The 13,078-nt window shown below is 35.8% G+C and overlaps 8 protein-coding genes across 8 annotated transcripts; 7 read left to right on the top strand and 1 right to left on the bottom strand. All coding sequences in view use genetic code 12, as the record gives it.

Moving 5' to 3' along the window:
- On the bottom strand, positions 1-1,562 carry DEHA2E10450g (DEHA2E10450p; the record flags this gene model as incomplete). Its single annotated transcript, XM_459761.1, has 2 exons — positions 1-1,434; positions 1,500-1,562. 2 exons carry the CDS (start codon positions 1,560-1,562, stop codon positions 1-3), a joined length of 1,497 nt encoding a protein of 498 aa, XP_459761.2.
- A 176-nt stretch (positions 1,563-1,738) lies between these two features.
- On the top strand, positions 1,739-3,919 carry DEHA2E10472g (DEHA2E10472p; the record flags this gene model as incomplete). The annotated part of the gene is made up of 1 exon (XM_459762.1): positions 1,739-3,919. One exon carries the CDS (start codon positions 1,739-1,741, stop codon positions 3,917-3,919), a length of 2,181 nt encoding a protein of 726 aa, XP_459762.2.
- Positions 3,920-4,058: 139 nt separating this feature from the next.
- Positions 4,059-5,480, top strand: DEHA2E10494g (DEHA2E10494p; the record flags this gene model as incomplete). The annotated part of the gene is made up of 1 exon (XM_459763.1): positions 4,059-5,480. One exon carries the CDS (start codon positions 4,059-4,061, stop codon positions 5,478-5,480), a length of 1,422 nt encoding a protein of 473 aa, XP_459763.2.
- A 316-nt stretch (positions 5,481-5,796) lies between these two features.
- DEHA2E10516g (DEHA2E10516p) lies at positions 5,797-6,804 on the top strand (the record flags this gene model as incomplete). Its single annotated transcript, XM_459764.1, has 1 exon — positions 5,797-6,804. One exon carries the CDS (start codon positions 5,797-5,799, stop codon positions 6,802-6,804), a length of 1,008 nt encoding a protein of 335 aa, XP_459764.1.
- A 262-nt stretch (positions 6,805-7,066) lies between these two features.
- DEHA2E10538g (DEHA2E10538p) lies at positions 7,067-8,047 on the top strand (the record flags this gene model as incomplete). The annotated part of the gene is made up of 1 exon (XM_459765.1): positions 7,067-8,047. One exon carries the CDS (start codon positions 7,067-7,069, stop codon positions 8,045-8,047), a length of 981 nt encoding a protein of 326 aa, XP_459765.2.
- Positions 8,048-8,316: 269 nt separating this feature from the next.
- Positions 8,317-9,417, top strand: DEHA2E10560g (DEHA2E10560p; the record flags this gene model as incomplete). The annotated part of the gene is made up of 1 exon (XM_459766.2): positions 8,317-9,417. One exon carries the CDS (start codon positions 8,317-8,319, stop codon positions 9,415-9,417), a length of 1,101 nt encoding a protein of 366 aa, XP_459766.2.
- A 264-nt stretch (positions 9,418-9,681) lies between these two features.
- DEHA2E10582g (DEHA2E10582p) lies at positions 9,682-10,653 on the top strand (the record flags this gene model as incomplete). Its single annotated transcript, XM_459767.1, has 1 exon — positions 9,682-10,653. One exon carries the CDS (start codon positions 9,682-9,684, stop codon positions 10,651-10,653), a length of 972 nt encoding a protein of 323 aa, XP_459767.2.
- Positions 10,654-10,798: 145 nt separating this feature from the next.
- On the top strand, positions 10,799-12,871 carry DEHA2E10604g (DEHA2E10604p; the record flags this gene model as incomplete). Its single annotated transcript, XM_459768.2, has 1 exon — positions 10,799-12,871. One exon carries the CDS (start codon positions 10,799-10,801, stop codon positions 12,869-12,871), a length of 2,073 nt encoding a protein of 690 aa, XP_459768.2.
- Positions 12,872-13,078: the final 207 nt, after the last annotated feature.

Here is a 13,078-nt window from a genome sequence, read left to right on the forward strand (position 1 = left end):
CTATATTTTAAAAAGATATTCATCATCTTCATTATAATCCTCGTCATCCTCTTCTTCCTCGTCTTCTTCTTCCATGTCTTCATATGCATCGTAGCTCCTGACGTTTATAAAGTCAAAAGCGTCCTCTATTTCATTGATATTAGTGATAAGGTCTTCCTCATTGGCATCGCTGCCATAATATCGAGCCAACAGATCAGGCAGTATGTATTCCTTATCGTCATCAGACCCATTTTCAGTCTCGTCGTTGTTTTCATTGAGTCGTTCAATTTCACTCGTATTTGGCATAGTATTGTCGTCCTGATTTGTCCCGGAACCCACCAAAGATAAATCTTTCGATTGGGAATACAAAGATTGTGAATTTTCTAAAAGATTATGCATTCTTGATTGTCTTCTTGATAAAGATCGAGAAGATGCAGAGTCTACTTGAAATGATGAATTTTCAAGAACAGGATTCTGATTAGAATAATTTGGCTCTAACTGTTGCCTAATGTACAATGGTAAATTCTCTCCAACCAAGGAAAGTCTTCTTCCTTTTTCTAATCCCGAAAGTTTATAACGATTTCTGTCTTTTCCTTGTTTACCGTTAACGTTTTTAGAATCATCTACAATATTTTCCGGTTTGCCTTTCAAAGTATCATCAAGTTGAACAATTAAAGGGCTTTTTGGGGATGATGTAACTTCATTTACGTTTCTAGTAATTTTCAGTTTAATTTTACGCAGGAACTTTTGAAACCGATTACTATTTGAAACCATTAATTGCTTTTGGTTTGAATTCGTAATTATATCTGTTTTAGTTGTAACATTAATGTTCGTAGTGGTTGCTGACGCTGGTTTGCTTAAATTTGGTCTCTTCTTAGTTAAATCTGGTATTTGATCTGGTATTCCAGTAGAAAACCTAGGAACTGTGTACATAAGATCTAAAGACATTCTCCTTTGAGTTGTAGTAAGTTTAGGGAAGTCTATTTTAGGGGAAGTTGATGCTTTTCCATTTTTGTTAGATACCCCCTCTGGTAAGGACGAATCCTCATCCATATTATCTTCTAATAAGTTGCCATCCATCCGATCTGGGTTACCGTTTACTGGAGCTTGAATTTCATCAGTACCTTCACTTAGACCATTTTCTTCATTCACCTTAAACGCTTGTATATTCAAATTTTCAACTAATTGGGAAACCTCCTTATAAATTGGGTTATCCTTATTTTTCCAGCCGTCTATGATTGTATTTACTCCGCTTTCATTTACTTTTGTTGCATATTGTTCTTCGTATATCTCATCTACCTTCATTTGTATAAATTGTTGGTTCCCCATACTTAGGTAAGTTGTTAAATACGACCATTCAACTCTTTCAAAAAAATCATTTACATTTCCTGTTTCACTAGCAATAGACTGAACGTAATTTTCTAACTTTAATTGCTTATCATCATTCCAATCCGCCTGTAAGGTTAGTATTTAAGATTGTGACAATCTAACTCTTTTACCATTTATTTTTCTATACATACTTCATTTGGCCTTTCAAAATTATTCTTCTCATTATTAATCTTGAGTACTACTACCGACAGCATTGAAGATATTAACCCATTCGATATAAATAATTTAGGCTAAAAAATTGAATAATGATCGACTACCCTTTTTTAATTTTATCTGCTCATTATCAATAAAAGATTATTATCTTATCAGAGTTTTTTCGAGAAGCAAATTTTGCCAATGGAAAGTATAAAAGACATTATATAATGTTGAAATGAAGCTGATAAGACAAACAGATTGTTCGATACATAAATTACCCGAATCTGTGCTAAGCTGTTTACAATCACAAATCACCATAAGCTCTTTTCAAGCAGCAATACGAGAGTTATTACAAAATAGTTTAGACGCCAATGCCAATGAGGTAATAATTAAACTTGATTTTCGGTCTTTGAGTGTATGTGTTGAGGACGATGGTAGAGGAATGAGACCTGAGGAATTAGAAAAGGTGGGTAAAAGATATTTTACTTCGAAAATTGACCTGCTAGAAAGTTTGAAAGATATTGAAACTTTTGGTTTTAGAGGAGAAGCATTGCATTCGATTGGTTGTATTTCTCGTTTATCAATAATTTCAAAGCATACATCGAATTCCCAGGTATTCAAATTGAAGGAGATAAAGCAAGAGCAACTGGCATGCATTTATAAATTTGAAGAGGAAATTTCTAATTATCTTGAAAATCATTTCAAATTTGACCCTATTTCACAAAGTGGGACAATTGTAACTGCTACAAGTCTTTTTGCCAATGTTCCGGTAAGGAGAAGTCAGATACTTAAGATACCGGAACATAAGTTAATGGAGGATGTTAGACAAGTAATCCTTCAATCGTTAATCGGTAGGCCTAATGTTAAATTAACGCTCATTAAGCTTGACCTGACATCTGGTGACTTTCAGAAAACAATTTATGTCGAAAGAAGTCACGAATCTGAATTACAAGCTCGATATGCAACTATTTTCAAATCCATATATGGTCATTCTCTACTATCAGAATATGAAACCGTACGGGCCAATTTTCAAGACTATAAATTAGATGGTATAATAGGTTTATTTCCATCACAGTCCAAAGCTTTTCAATACATTTTTGTTAATCAAAGGCCTTTATTGATTTCTAATGAAGATTCCAAATATTTGAATAAAATATTTGTTACTGCTAACTTTGGAGGAATGCTTACATCTACTGCATCCAATATAAGCTTATCTCCCAGCAAGGTCTCTCCCAATAAACAATATACTAGCAAGTCGTTCTCACGCTTTCCAGTATTTATAATTAATATTCAGTGTCCAATTATAATTGAAGATCTTTTTCAAGACCCTTCCAAAAGTATCTACTACTCAAATCATATGAAGCTAATACTAAATATGCTTCGTAATGTATTCTCGAGCTTCTTACTGGCACAAGGTTACGAATGTGTTACTAGAGATCCATCGGTATCACCAAGCCCAAGTCCAAGTCCCAAACGTCAAAAAAGCGAGAGACCTCCTTTGAAACAAAATATTTCTTTCATACCGGTGCTTAAGCCAAGTCTAAAGAGAGAAACATTGAAGTCTACTATTGATTTCATTGATGGCAATCATACTCCCAAATTTCCTTTTAATCAATTAGCATCCACAGATACCCAAAGGTTTTCTGCAAATGAATTCAACCTACAAAGTATATGCTATACCGGAAATAACAAATCTATGAATGCTAATGCTAGAGACCTTGATCTACAAGAAACAATTATTGACAAGAATGACCTTATAGATGGCAACTATCGTATCATAAGCCAGGTTGACAGAAAATTTATTTTGCTTGTAATGCCGGCATCTAACAGTGTATCTTCAACCAAACTGCCAACCATATTAGTGGTTGATCAGCATGCATGCGATGAAAGAATCCGAGTTGAGGCATTATTCAAGGATTTTATTTTGATGCTACTTGACAAAACCTTAGGCATTGAATTGAATAAACCTTTAACATTTACTGCTTCTGACAGAGAAAAAAATTTATTCAACTCTTATGGATCGAATTTTGAATCATTAGGAATCAATTATGCTACCAATGCAGAACACAAGCTCATTGTTACCCATTTACCTCACATATTGATTGAAAAAGTCGGTACTGACATCGATTTTTTAAAATCATGTCTTCTTCAACACCTATTCGATTTAGAATATCATAAAAAGAAAGTGAATATTTCAAATTTAGCAACTGAAGGGTGGTTTCAGAACGTTGTTCAGCTACCACAGGTAATTATAGACTGTATAAATTCAAAAGCATGCAGATCTGCCATAATGTTTGGTGACAAATTGACTGTTGAAGAAATGATGTACTTAATCAAATCCTTAAGTGAATGTAATCAGCCCTTTCAATGTGCCCACGGGAGACCTTCAATAGTCCCATTGGCCAATATAGGCTAGGGTATAATGTACTTGAACACAGAAATTTGGGGCTAAAATGAATACTGTTTACACGTGACCTATGTATAGAAATTTCATATCATCATAAATATATAGACAACATAATTATAGCATATAGGTTTACAATAGGTTAATTAATATGGCTGTTGAGCATTTCAGTACACCTGTATCGCAAAGAGTATACTCTAGTGATCATATTTATGCTGGAAATGATACGACTACTGACATGGAACAATTTTCCACGCCACTACAGAAATTATCCAACAACTCATTGAATGACGTAAGATTACCAAACAAGGCCCGTGAAGTTCTGTCTGAGCGATACTATAACATACGGGAAGATAATAATGCTCAGAAAAGAGATGATTTATCTAGTGAAGAAAATACTTTGAATCCGCCTAATAATAACAATGCATCTCTTACTCCATTGAGTGACGTTGCATTTCAATTGTATCAAACCAAATTAACCATAGATAGCCATATGGGACATCCACATCACACCAATACATTTCAGCAACAGCGGGCTACTGGTTCTGGTAAAGAACCTATATATTATAGGCCACCATCTTCGAGCGAAAGCACACAATATGGCATCAAGAGCTTTCTACCACCGAATCTTGAGAAGGGAAGCATTAGAGATAGAACCACAAACAAGATACCGATAGCTATTAATGCTCCTCAAATTGATCGAAATAATTCTTTATTCGTGAAAGATGACGATGAGATAGATGAAATCGAAGATGCGAATAATAACCCAACGGGTGATTGGTTTAATCCTATAGTGAAAGAGGCTTTAAGAAGACAACCTCGTAAGGAGGTGGAGATTAAGAGAATAGGAGCGAACTTATTGTATTTGTTGGCTTTCCGATTATCTGTTGCTATTGGAAACTACATCTTAACATTGTATGAATATAAAAGAATGCCATTCCAAAGTGTTGGGGTGTATTATCCTCCTATAAGACATGATCACACGCATCCAGGAACTGTTGGCTTTTATGCTGTATTGATTATACGTATGATATATGGAATACTCATCCTCAATTGTGTACTTTCCTTCTACAGGTTAACTAAAGGTCAAGACCAATGTTTAGATTTACCACTTAATCGCAAACAACGTGAATTGCTCGGCCTAAAAATTGATCAGATAGCGAAAGATAGTTTTAATGAAAAGGAGGGATATGAGGACGATGCCCAATTAACCATAAAACAAAGAAGGTTTGAATCACTGCATAAAAGTAACTATAATCTACCAAAGTATACAAAATCTAATATCTATTCGGCTCATCAGGTTAGACCTGCTACAAAAATTGATGAAAAATTCCATGATCCTAGCGATTTGACTCTCTCCGATAAACTCGTCAAAAGCAGGTTAATTCACAACCCCTCTCACAAGTTGAAACCTCGGGACACCAACAAAGATCTTGAAGCTAGTTTCCACAAAAATTACAGTATTGAGTTCAATTATTCAGATGATGAGGACGATCTTCCTGTCCCCCCAGCGATATTGCCAAATAAATCATTTGAAATGAAGAATTATCGCCAGAATGTTTTCAGGAGATGATCGTTTGAGTAATATAACTATATTAATGGATACGTACATATAGATATATTAATTTGCATATTTATAATGTATGTTGTATTGATGTATACGTACTTATAGAATAGATGGAACTATACAGGTATATTTAGTAGTATTATGTAATTTACAATTAGCGTAAACAGTTATCATATGTAAGAGCGAACATCTCGGATTTTGCGGGGTTCACTTAAAAGATCCTAAAGTATAAATGCAATAAAACCGACGAGAAACTCTTATTTAATTGACCCAGGACAGCATTTGACGCTTATAATTGGTGCACCTTAGATATTTATTTAAGATGTCCGCTAAGATAGAGGATTTTGAAGAAGCGTTTCGGGTTATAAAAATTGATGAAAATAACTATGTGGGTGCACATCCGTTGAGGTTACCCATGAGCATTGCAAGAGGTGTTTACGGAGGACATATATGTGCACAAGCTTTAGTAGTTGGCATGGAGTCAGCTCCGGGATATGTTCCTGATTCCTTTCATTTATACTTCATTGGGGCAGGGAGTAATAAAATACCTATGTCGTATAAAGTGACGAAAGTGCTCCATGGAGATGCATATGCCAGTCGATTAATTGAAGTAGTGCAATATGGGCAAATTAAATCAAATTGCATGGTTACTTTACGAAAGAAAGGTGTTTTGGCGCAGTCTAGTAAGTCCAGTAGAGACAAAAATCTCGACAACCCATCTGAAGTTCCCCATGTTCACACGAAGGATGAAGACCCCAACAAATTGCATATTGTCCACCACACCGATTATATTAGGAATGCATATTCAGATGAATTCTTGGACCATGAATTAGTGCCCCATGAGAAGGACCAGGACCCGTCCGACCGTTGGATCACTGTTTACAGCGGAATTGAGCAACGAAAATCTTTTAAAGACCCCCTTTTCAATTATGTCGGTATAGCAGACTTATCAGACTCTGCTCTCTTAACAACCCTCGCCAGAGTAATGCACTTCCCATGGAACCCCACCGAAAAATATGCTCCGGAAGAGTTTGATAGTAATAGAGATGCACGTACCCTACTCAAAGTGTCCTTCAACATCCTACACATATTCCACTACAATGCAATGTCTTTAGATCACCATATTTATTTTCACTCGGACGATTACACGAAAGCATTCGATGTATGTCAAGATTGGTTGACCTTCACTTACCAAGTAAAACGGTTATCCAATCACCGTTCGCTAGTGAGGGGTCATTTATACAACAACGAAGGTAGGTGCGTCGCTACTGTGGTTCAAGAAGGTTTAGCCTACCTTTTTTCGGATGTTGCCAATCACCTTAAACTATAGGAACTATGTTGAATAGCCATGGGCTTCGGTTGGTGCATCCGACCACGTGATTGTGGCATCTCATCGATGATAGTTCCCAACATATTAAACCTCGGTTAAATAGAAAAACTACTTAGGCAGTGTTGCAGGCATGTCAACTGATAAGTGGTTTTGTTGAAAATGATAGAAGAGTATTAATAAAATTATTTTATATATATAGGTTTACTTATTCTTTTTCAGATAAAACTTTTTTTTTTGCAGCATTCATTTACAAGTCACCAATATGTCTGATGTCCTGATTAATAATTCTATCACTGTCCAGCAGTCAAGACTCGAGAAAGCATTCGAATTGCGTAAATTGTCAGATGTCAAATATGAAGGTGTCAAACCATTAGCCAAACCTTCGTTGAATTCCCGTGGTGTTTATGGAGGAAACTTATGTGGCCAGGCATTGCTCGTTGCAATGGAAACGTGTGAAGCTGGGTTTACACCACATTCGCTCCATTCATACTTCATTAAAGCCGGAGATGATACCATGCCATGTCAATATGAGGTAGAAAAGTTAAATGACGGTAAGAACTTCGCCAACAGACTTATCAGAGTATCCCAGAAAGGTCAGATGAAATATATTGTGATGATTTCACTCACCAAGAAGAATTCGCGAGCCAACACCGCCAAAGAGTATGCCAAGGACCCTAAGAAGCAATCACCATTTGAATTTCAGGCCCCAGTAGCCTCGAATTTCTACAAATACAAGCATGAAGATTTACCAGTCACCTACAACGATCATACAAAAACATTACAGCACAAAATTCCTCCAGATTTTGTGGATCACAAGTTAAACCCTGATGAATCGAAAAAATCAGCCGCTGAGAGGGACTTATCGTTTTGGCTTAGAATCGATGATGCTTCCAAAGACCCAAAATACAAGTACGCGGGCTTTGGTATAGTATCAGACTCTCTCTATTTGACTTCCTTGTCAAGAGTATTGCATTTGCCTATTCTGGGTAATGGAATCGGTAGCAGTGGTGGTAAAGGTGATCATTTTTTCTCGGTTTCCTTGGACCACTCAATCTACTTCCACGACGACTCCTTCGACCCTTCCAAATGGGTTTTTTTCAATTTTTCTACTCCAAGATTTAGTAATAACAGGGTTTTATTACAGGGGGGCTATTACGACGAAAATGGTAAATTATTTGCCAGTATTGTCCAAGAGGGCTTGGTGTTTTTCCATAGTGGCTCTGAACATAAAGCTAAATTATAGATTTCCTATTTATTTTCTGTGATCTAAATACACACAACTAATAGACTTACTAATTCCGCTATTATTAGAAGCCTAAAACTTCTGAACTGTATAACCCCTCCCTGAGCGAGTCCCGAGCTTATGGAACTCTGTCGGCTCTGCGCCAACATCTATTTCCTTCGATCTCTTAATATCCACGGTACAATCAATTGTATGAGGAGCACCGTTGGGGAAAAAGAAATCTTGAGGTTTATCCTCGGCACATCACGATCTACAACTCCGCGATACAAATGGTTAAATGGAACACTCATATAAATATCGTTTATGTCCTCCGATTCAAATATGGGGTGATTATTGTGCATTTTATAGTTATATTCACCCCATATATAACACCCGAAGTAACCATGAGTATTGCAGAAGTTTACGACAATGTTACGGTGTGCAAAATAGAAGAGAAGTTCTCTTTACAGAAAATTACAGATACGGTTTTGGAAGGTAATTATCCATTAGAACCATTTCAAGCAGGAGCTAGAGGTACCTATGGCGGTGAGTTTGTTGCGCAGGGAATCTTAGCGGCTTGGGAAACTGTTGAAGACCCAGATTTCAGTCCACACTCGTTTCACTCATATTTCTTGAAGGCTGGGAGCCACGAATCTGTAATGAGATGGGAAGTAACAAAGACTATGCAAGGTAGAAACTACTGCAACAGATTAGTGCATTGTTACCAAAAGCATAACAACCAACTTTGTTTCATATTAACTGCATCTTTTACAAGAAATAATTCAATTCACCAAAGAAAGCTCGATTATGCGACCAACCCTGATAACAAAATACCGTTTGAGTTTCAAAGATCTCCTCAATATTTCTTTGACAAGTACTACGATAAGTTGGACGAGATGCCTTATTATGAGCATACGAACGGTAATTTACAGCATATAATCCCCCCAGAATTCCGTACCGGAATGCCTTCCGATTTTCTTTCCCAAGAAACGGGGATGAGAGACATAGGATTTTTCCTTCGAGTCAACGATGACGTCAACTTAGCTAAGGATAAATTGAAAGCCAAGTTGGTCAGCATGGCTTTTGCGTCTGATAGTCTCTATCTCTCGCTTTTAGTGTGCTCATTAGGAATACCTTTGACCATCGACGTCTTTGAATTTTTTAGAGTCAGTTTGGATCATACAGTCTACTATCATGATATCGATTTTGATCCTACAAAGTGGCTCTTTTTAGATTATAGATTTTCGAGAATGAGTAACGACCGAGTCTTGTGTCAATGTCAAGTATTCAACGAAAAGGGTAACATGGTGGTTAGTATTATTCAAGAAGCTATAGCATTAATACCCAAAAAGTTCATTGAAAAGGCTGTAGGTGGCTCATATAAATTATAATTGGTTTGATACATTCGTATCCTTACGTATAGGTATTTATAATTCTGTGAATTAATATTTGTATATTTATGATAATGATACATGGTTTTGCATAGAATTCGGTAGACTCACTTTGCACATGAATAACCGATATAAGCATGCGCCGAAGTCTTTGCAAATATATATAGACGGATTTCTCAGCAGACGATAGGCACTACCATATACAATTCAGTTATTGGTGTGCGTTTTATTTTAGTGTCGTCATTTGTCCGGTAATAATTCAACATGGAAGACGTAGAATACAACTTAGGAGTTAAGCAAATTTCCAAAACCAGATTTCAAGGTAACGCTCCATTAACGAAACCTCACCCATCTTCGCGTGGAGTATACGGTGGAAACCTTGCTGGGCAAGCATTACTAGTGGCAATTAGATCTTCGCCAGAAGGCTTTACTCCACATGCACTTCATTCATTCTTTGTCAAGGCGTGTTCGCCAGACACAGTAGTTGATTATGAAGTCGAAGTTGTAAGTCAAGGTAATAATTTTTGTAACAGGCTGGTGAAAGCTATCCAAGACGGAGAGATTAAGTATATTGCCAATATTTCGTTAACGAGAAGGAATTCAAATAAAGATTCGACTGAAAAATATTTGAAGTATAAGAAAAAGGTAGAAGAACATGGGGAAGACGAAGATGAGACTCCTGTTCAGAAGCCATTTGGCTTTGGTACGCCTTATCCAAAGTGGTTAAAGGATTCACCAGCCGAAAGTTTGAAGCTAGATGTTAGAGGCAAAAACAGACTAATTTATCACAAAATCCCCCCACAAATGAATCAACTAGACATAACCAAAAATGAAGACAAGATTGCACCAAGCGAAAGAAAGCTATCATTCTATGTTAAATGGGGCAATGATGGTGAAGTTGAGATCAAGGATCCTGCGTTCCATTACGTTGGTTTGGGAGTTTTATCTGATTCCTTCTTCTTGACGAGATTGGCTAGAGTATTGCGAATTCCGGGCCTTGAGTATTCTAATACCGTTCACTATTTTTCCCTTTCCTTAGACCATATAATGTATTTCCATGATACTGATTTTGATGTTACCGAATGGATGGGATTCAGTTTCAAAAATGTCAAATTTTCCAATAATAGAGCTTTATTAGAAGGCGAAATGTATAATGAGAAAGGGGTTCATGTTGCCACAATTATTCAGGAAGGTTTGGTACACTTCAACGGCATAGAGAGAGACGCCAAGTTGTGAATAATCAAGAAAAATTAATTTAGATATTTATTATATGTAGCATTTTTTAGTACAATAAAATTACGATACAAAATCAGCGCTCTTTAAAATCAGTGTAGAATTTGAACTTGAATTATCATCAAAGTACCCCATCATAACCAAGACTATGGCCATTGATCTGAATATGTTGGATCAGCGGCTAAAGCTGTTGAACAAGCAGGCAATTGATAACTTGATTGATATATTGCATGGAGTTTATACAACTAAAAATTTATTGATTTTAGACCAACGCTTATCAACACTTATAAACTTTTTAACCCCATTCCTGAAATTAAAGGAAATAGCAAAAATAGATAAAACAATATGGATTGGAGACAACGTAGAGCAGGATATTCTACAGTCATTCGATGGGTTTATTTTCATTTTCAATGAGTCTCATGATAATCTTCAGGCCTTATTAAAGACAATCAAGCAAATTGGAAAGAAAAAGATACATATTATTGTCAAACAATTAACGAAGTCTTTCATTTACGAAACCAATAAAGCTCTTAATGGTAATGTTACATTTGAGAAGATATGTGATATTAATACTGGTAAAGAAGTCATTAAATTTACATCAATGATTAGATTGTATAATTGGGAAATAAATCCAATAGTTATTGACGAGGAGGCGCGAGTGTTATCAATTGAAGCACCCTATGGAGGACTCGACTCTTACTTTAACCAACCATTACTACAATTATATGAATTGTCTAATTCATTTATAACTTTATTGGAAAATTCGTTTAAAGCTTCTGATATGTCATTCTTGAAGTTGAAGAATATTTATGGTAAGGGCGATCATGCGAACTTATTGATTAACATAATTAATAATGAAAGAATTCCTGAATATTTGAGCTTGAAGCTTTCTTCTTTAGAACAGGAATTTTATTTGACTAAGGCCAGAGGGAATACAGACTTAATAGTTGTCGAGAGGAATTTAGATTTTATTTCAGTCATACTAAACCAGTTGAATTACCAAGGCTTAATCGATGATTTATTTGGTATTGATATTGACAACGTTAAAGTTGGAGAGAACAGATACAAATTAAATGATGAATTGTATAATGAGTTAAAGCATTTGAACTTCGCCTCAATTGGTGTTAAATTAAATAAGTTAGCAATATTTATTCAGAATGAATTCAGTACTAGAGACAATCTCCAAAGCTTAGGTGAAATGAAAAAATTGGTAAGCAATTTGGGAAACCTTACTTCGAAGCAGGACTTGATCAAGAAGCATACCTTTTTATCGGAGTCAATATTGAATTACATTAGAAATGGTGATATTGAAAATAAACCGACCAGATCTAGTAAGAAGTATAACGAATATGAAAAATTCCTAAACTTCGAGAATGAGTTATTTGACATTGATTATAAAACACATATAAGTTATTTGCGAGACTTCCTTTCAGAGAATTTCAACTATAAAATTGTCTTATCAACTATAATATTAATATCAACAGTAAATGATGGTATTAAAGAAAGGGATTTTGATTGGGTGTATAATGAAATTTTAGACAACTTTGGTATGGAAATTATCTTTGTTATCGACAATTTAGTTGATAATAAAGTTGTGAAAATTAATGATAATAATGACTTGCTTGGCGGAGCTCTAACATACTTAACCAATCAAGATAAAAGTGATGATAATGATAAAGAAAATAAGGTCAATACTAAACTAGGTATCTCCGGTGGAAGTAATACGTACAAAAGTAATTACACATTGATAAACAAATTTTGGAATTTACACCCTCTAGTTGAAGAAACAACAGGAACAAAATCTGGATTGTTGATAGATGAGTATCCTAATCCATCGTTTACCTTGCCATCAAGCACTGTACCATTGCTTTCAAGAATAATTGAATCACTATATGTACGGGACTTTCTTCAATATAAACCTGTGAATAATACTAGCAAAAGACCGAATTGGGATAAACTCGGGTTAGATACAATGTTCCAAGGAAAAACAACTGACATTAACATTGATGATACTCTGGATGATAGAAATACCGATTCGAACGCCGGTCAGGGTGAACAGTATGTAGTGGTCATATTCGTTGGAGGTGTTACAAGAGGAGAAATCAGCTGCCTAAGATATTTAGAACAACGATTGCAGACGATCGGTATCATCAAACGCTTCATTATCCTCACCAGTGGTATAGTGAACAGTGATAAATTGCTTGATGTTTTCAAGAGATAGTTAAATTTGCGCTGGCAACCCTCCTCTTCGTATAGAGTACATAGAGCATAATACTTACAAGCCCGATCCCCCAAGAATACCACTCAATCTTCAAGAATCCAAGTTCTCACGTTCGCATCCTTGGCTGATCCTTCACCATATCTTTATACTACAATCGTGGGGTATCCCCCTGTTTCTCAATAAAATTTATTAGAAAGAAGTATGTAT

This window comes from Debaryomyces hansenii (assembly GCF_000006445.2).
Source record: "Debaryomyces hansenii CBS767 chromosome E complete sequence".
NCBI classification, from domain to species: domain Eukaryota; kingdom Fungi; phylum Ascomycota; class Pichiomycetes; order Serinales; family Debaryomycetaceae; genus Debaryomyces; species Debaryomyces hansenii.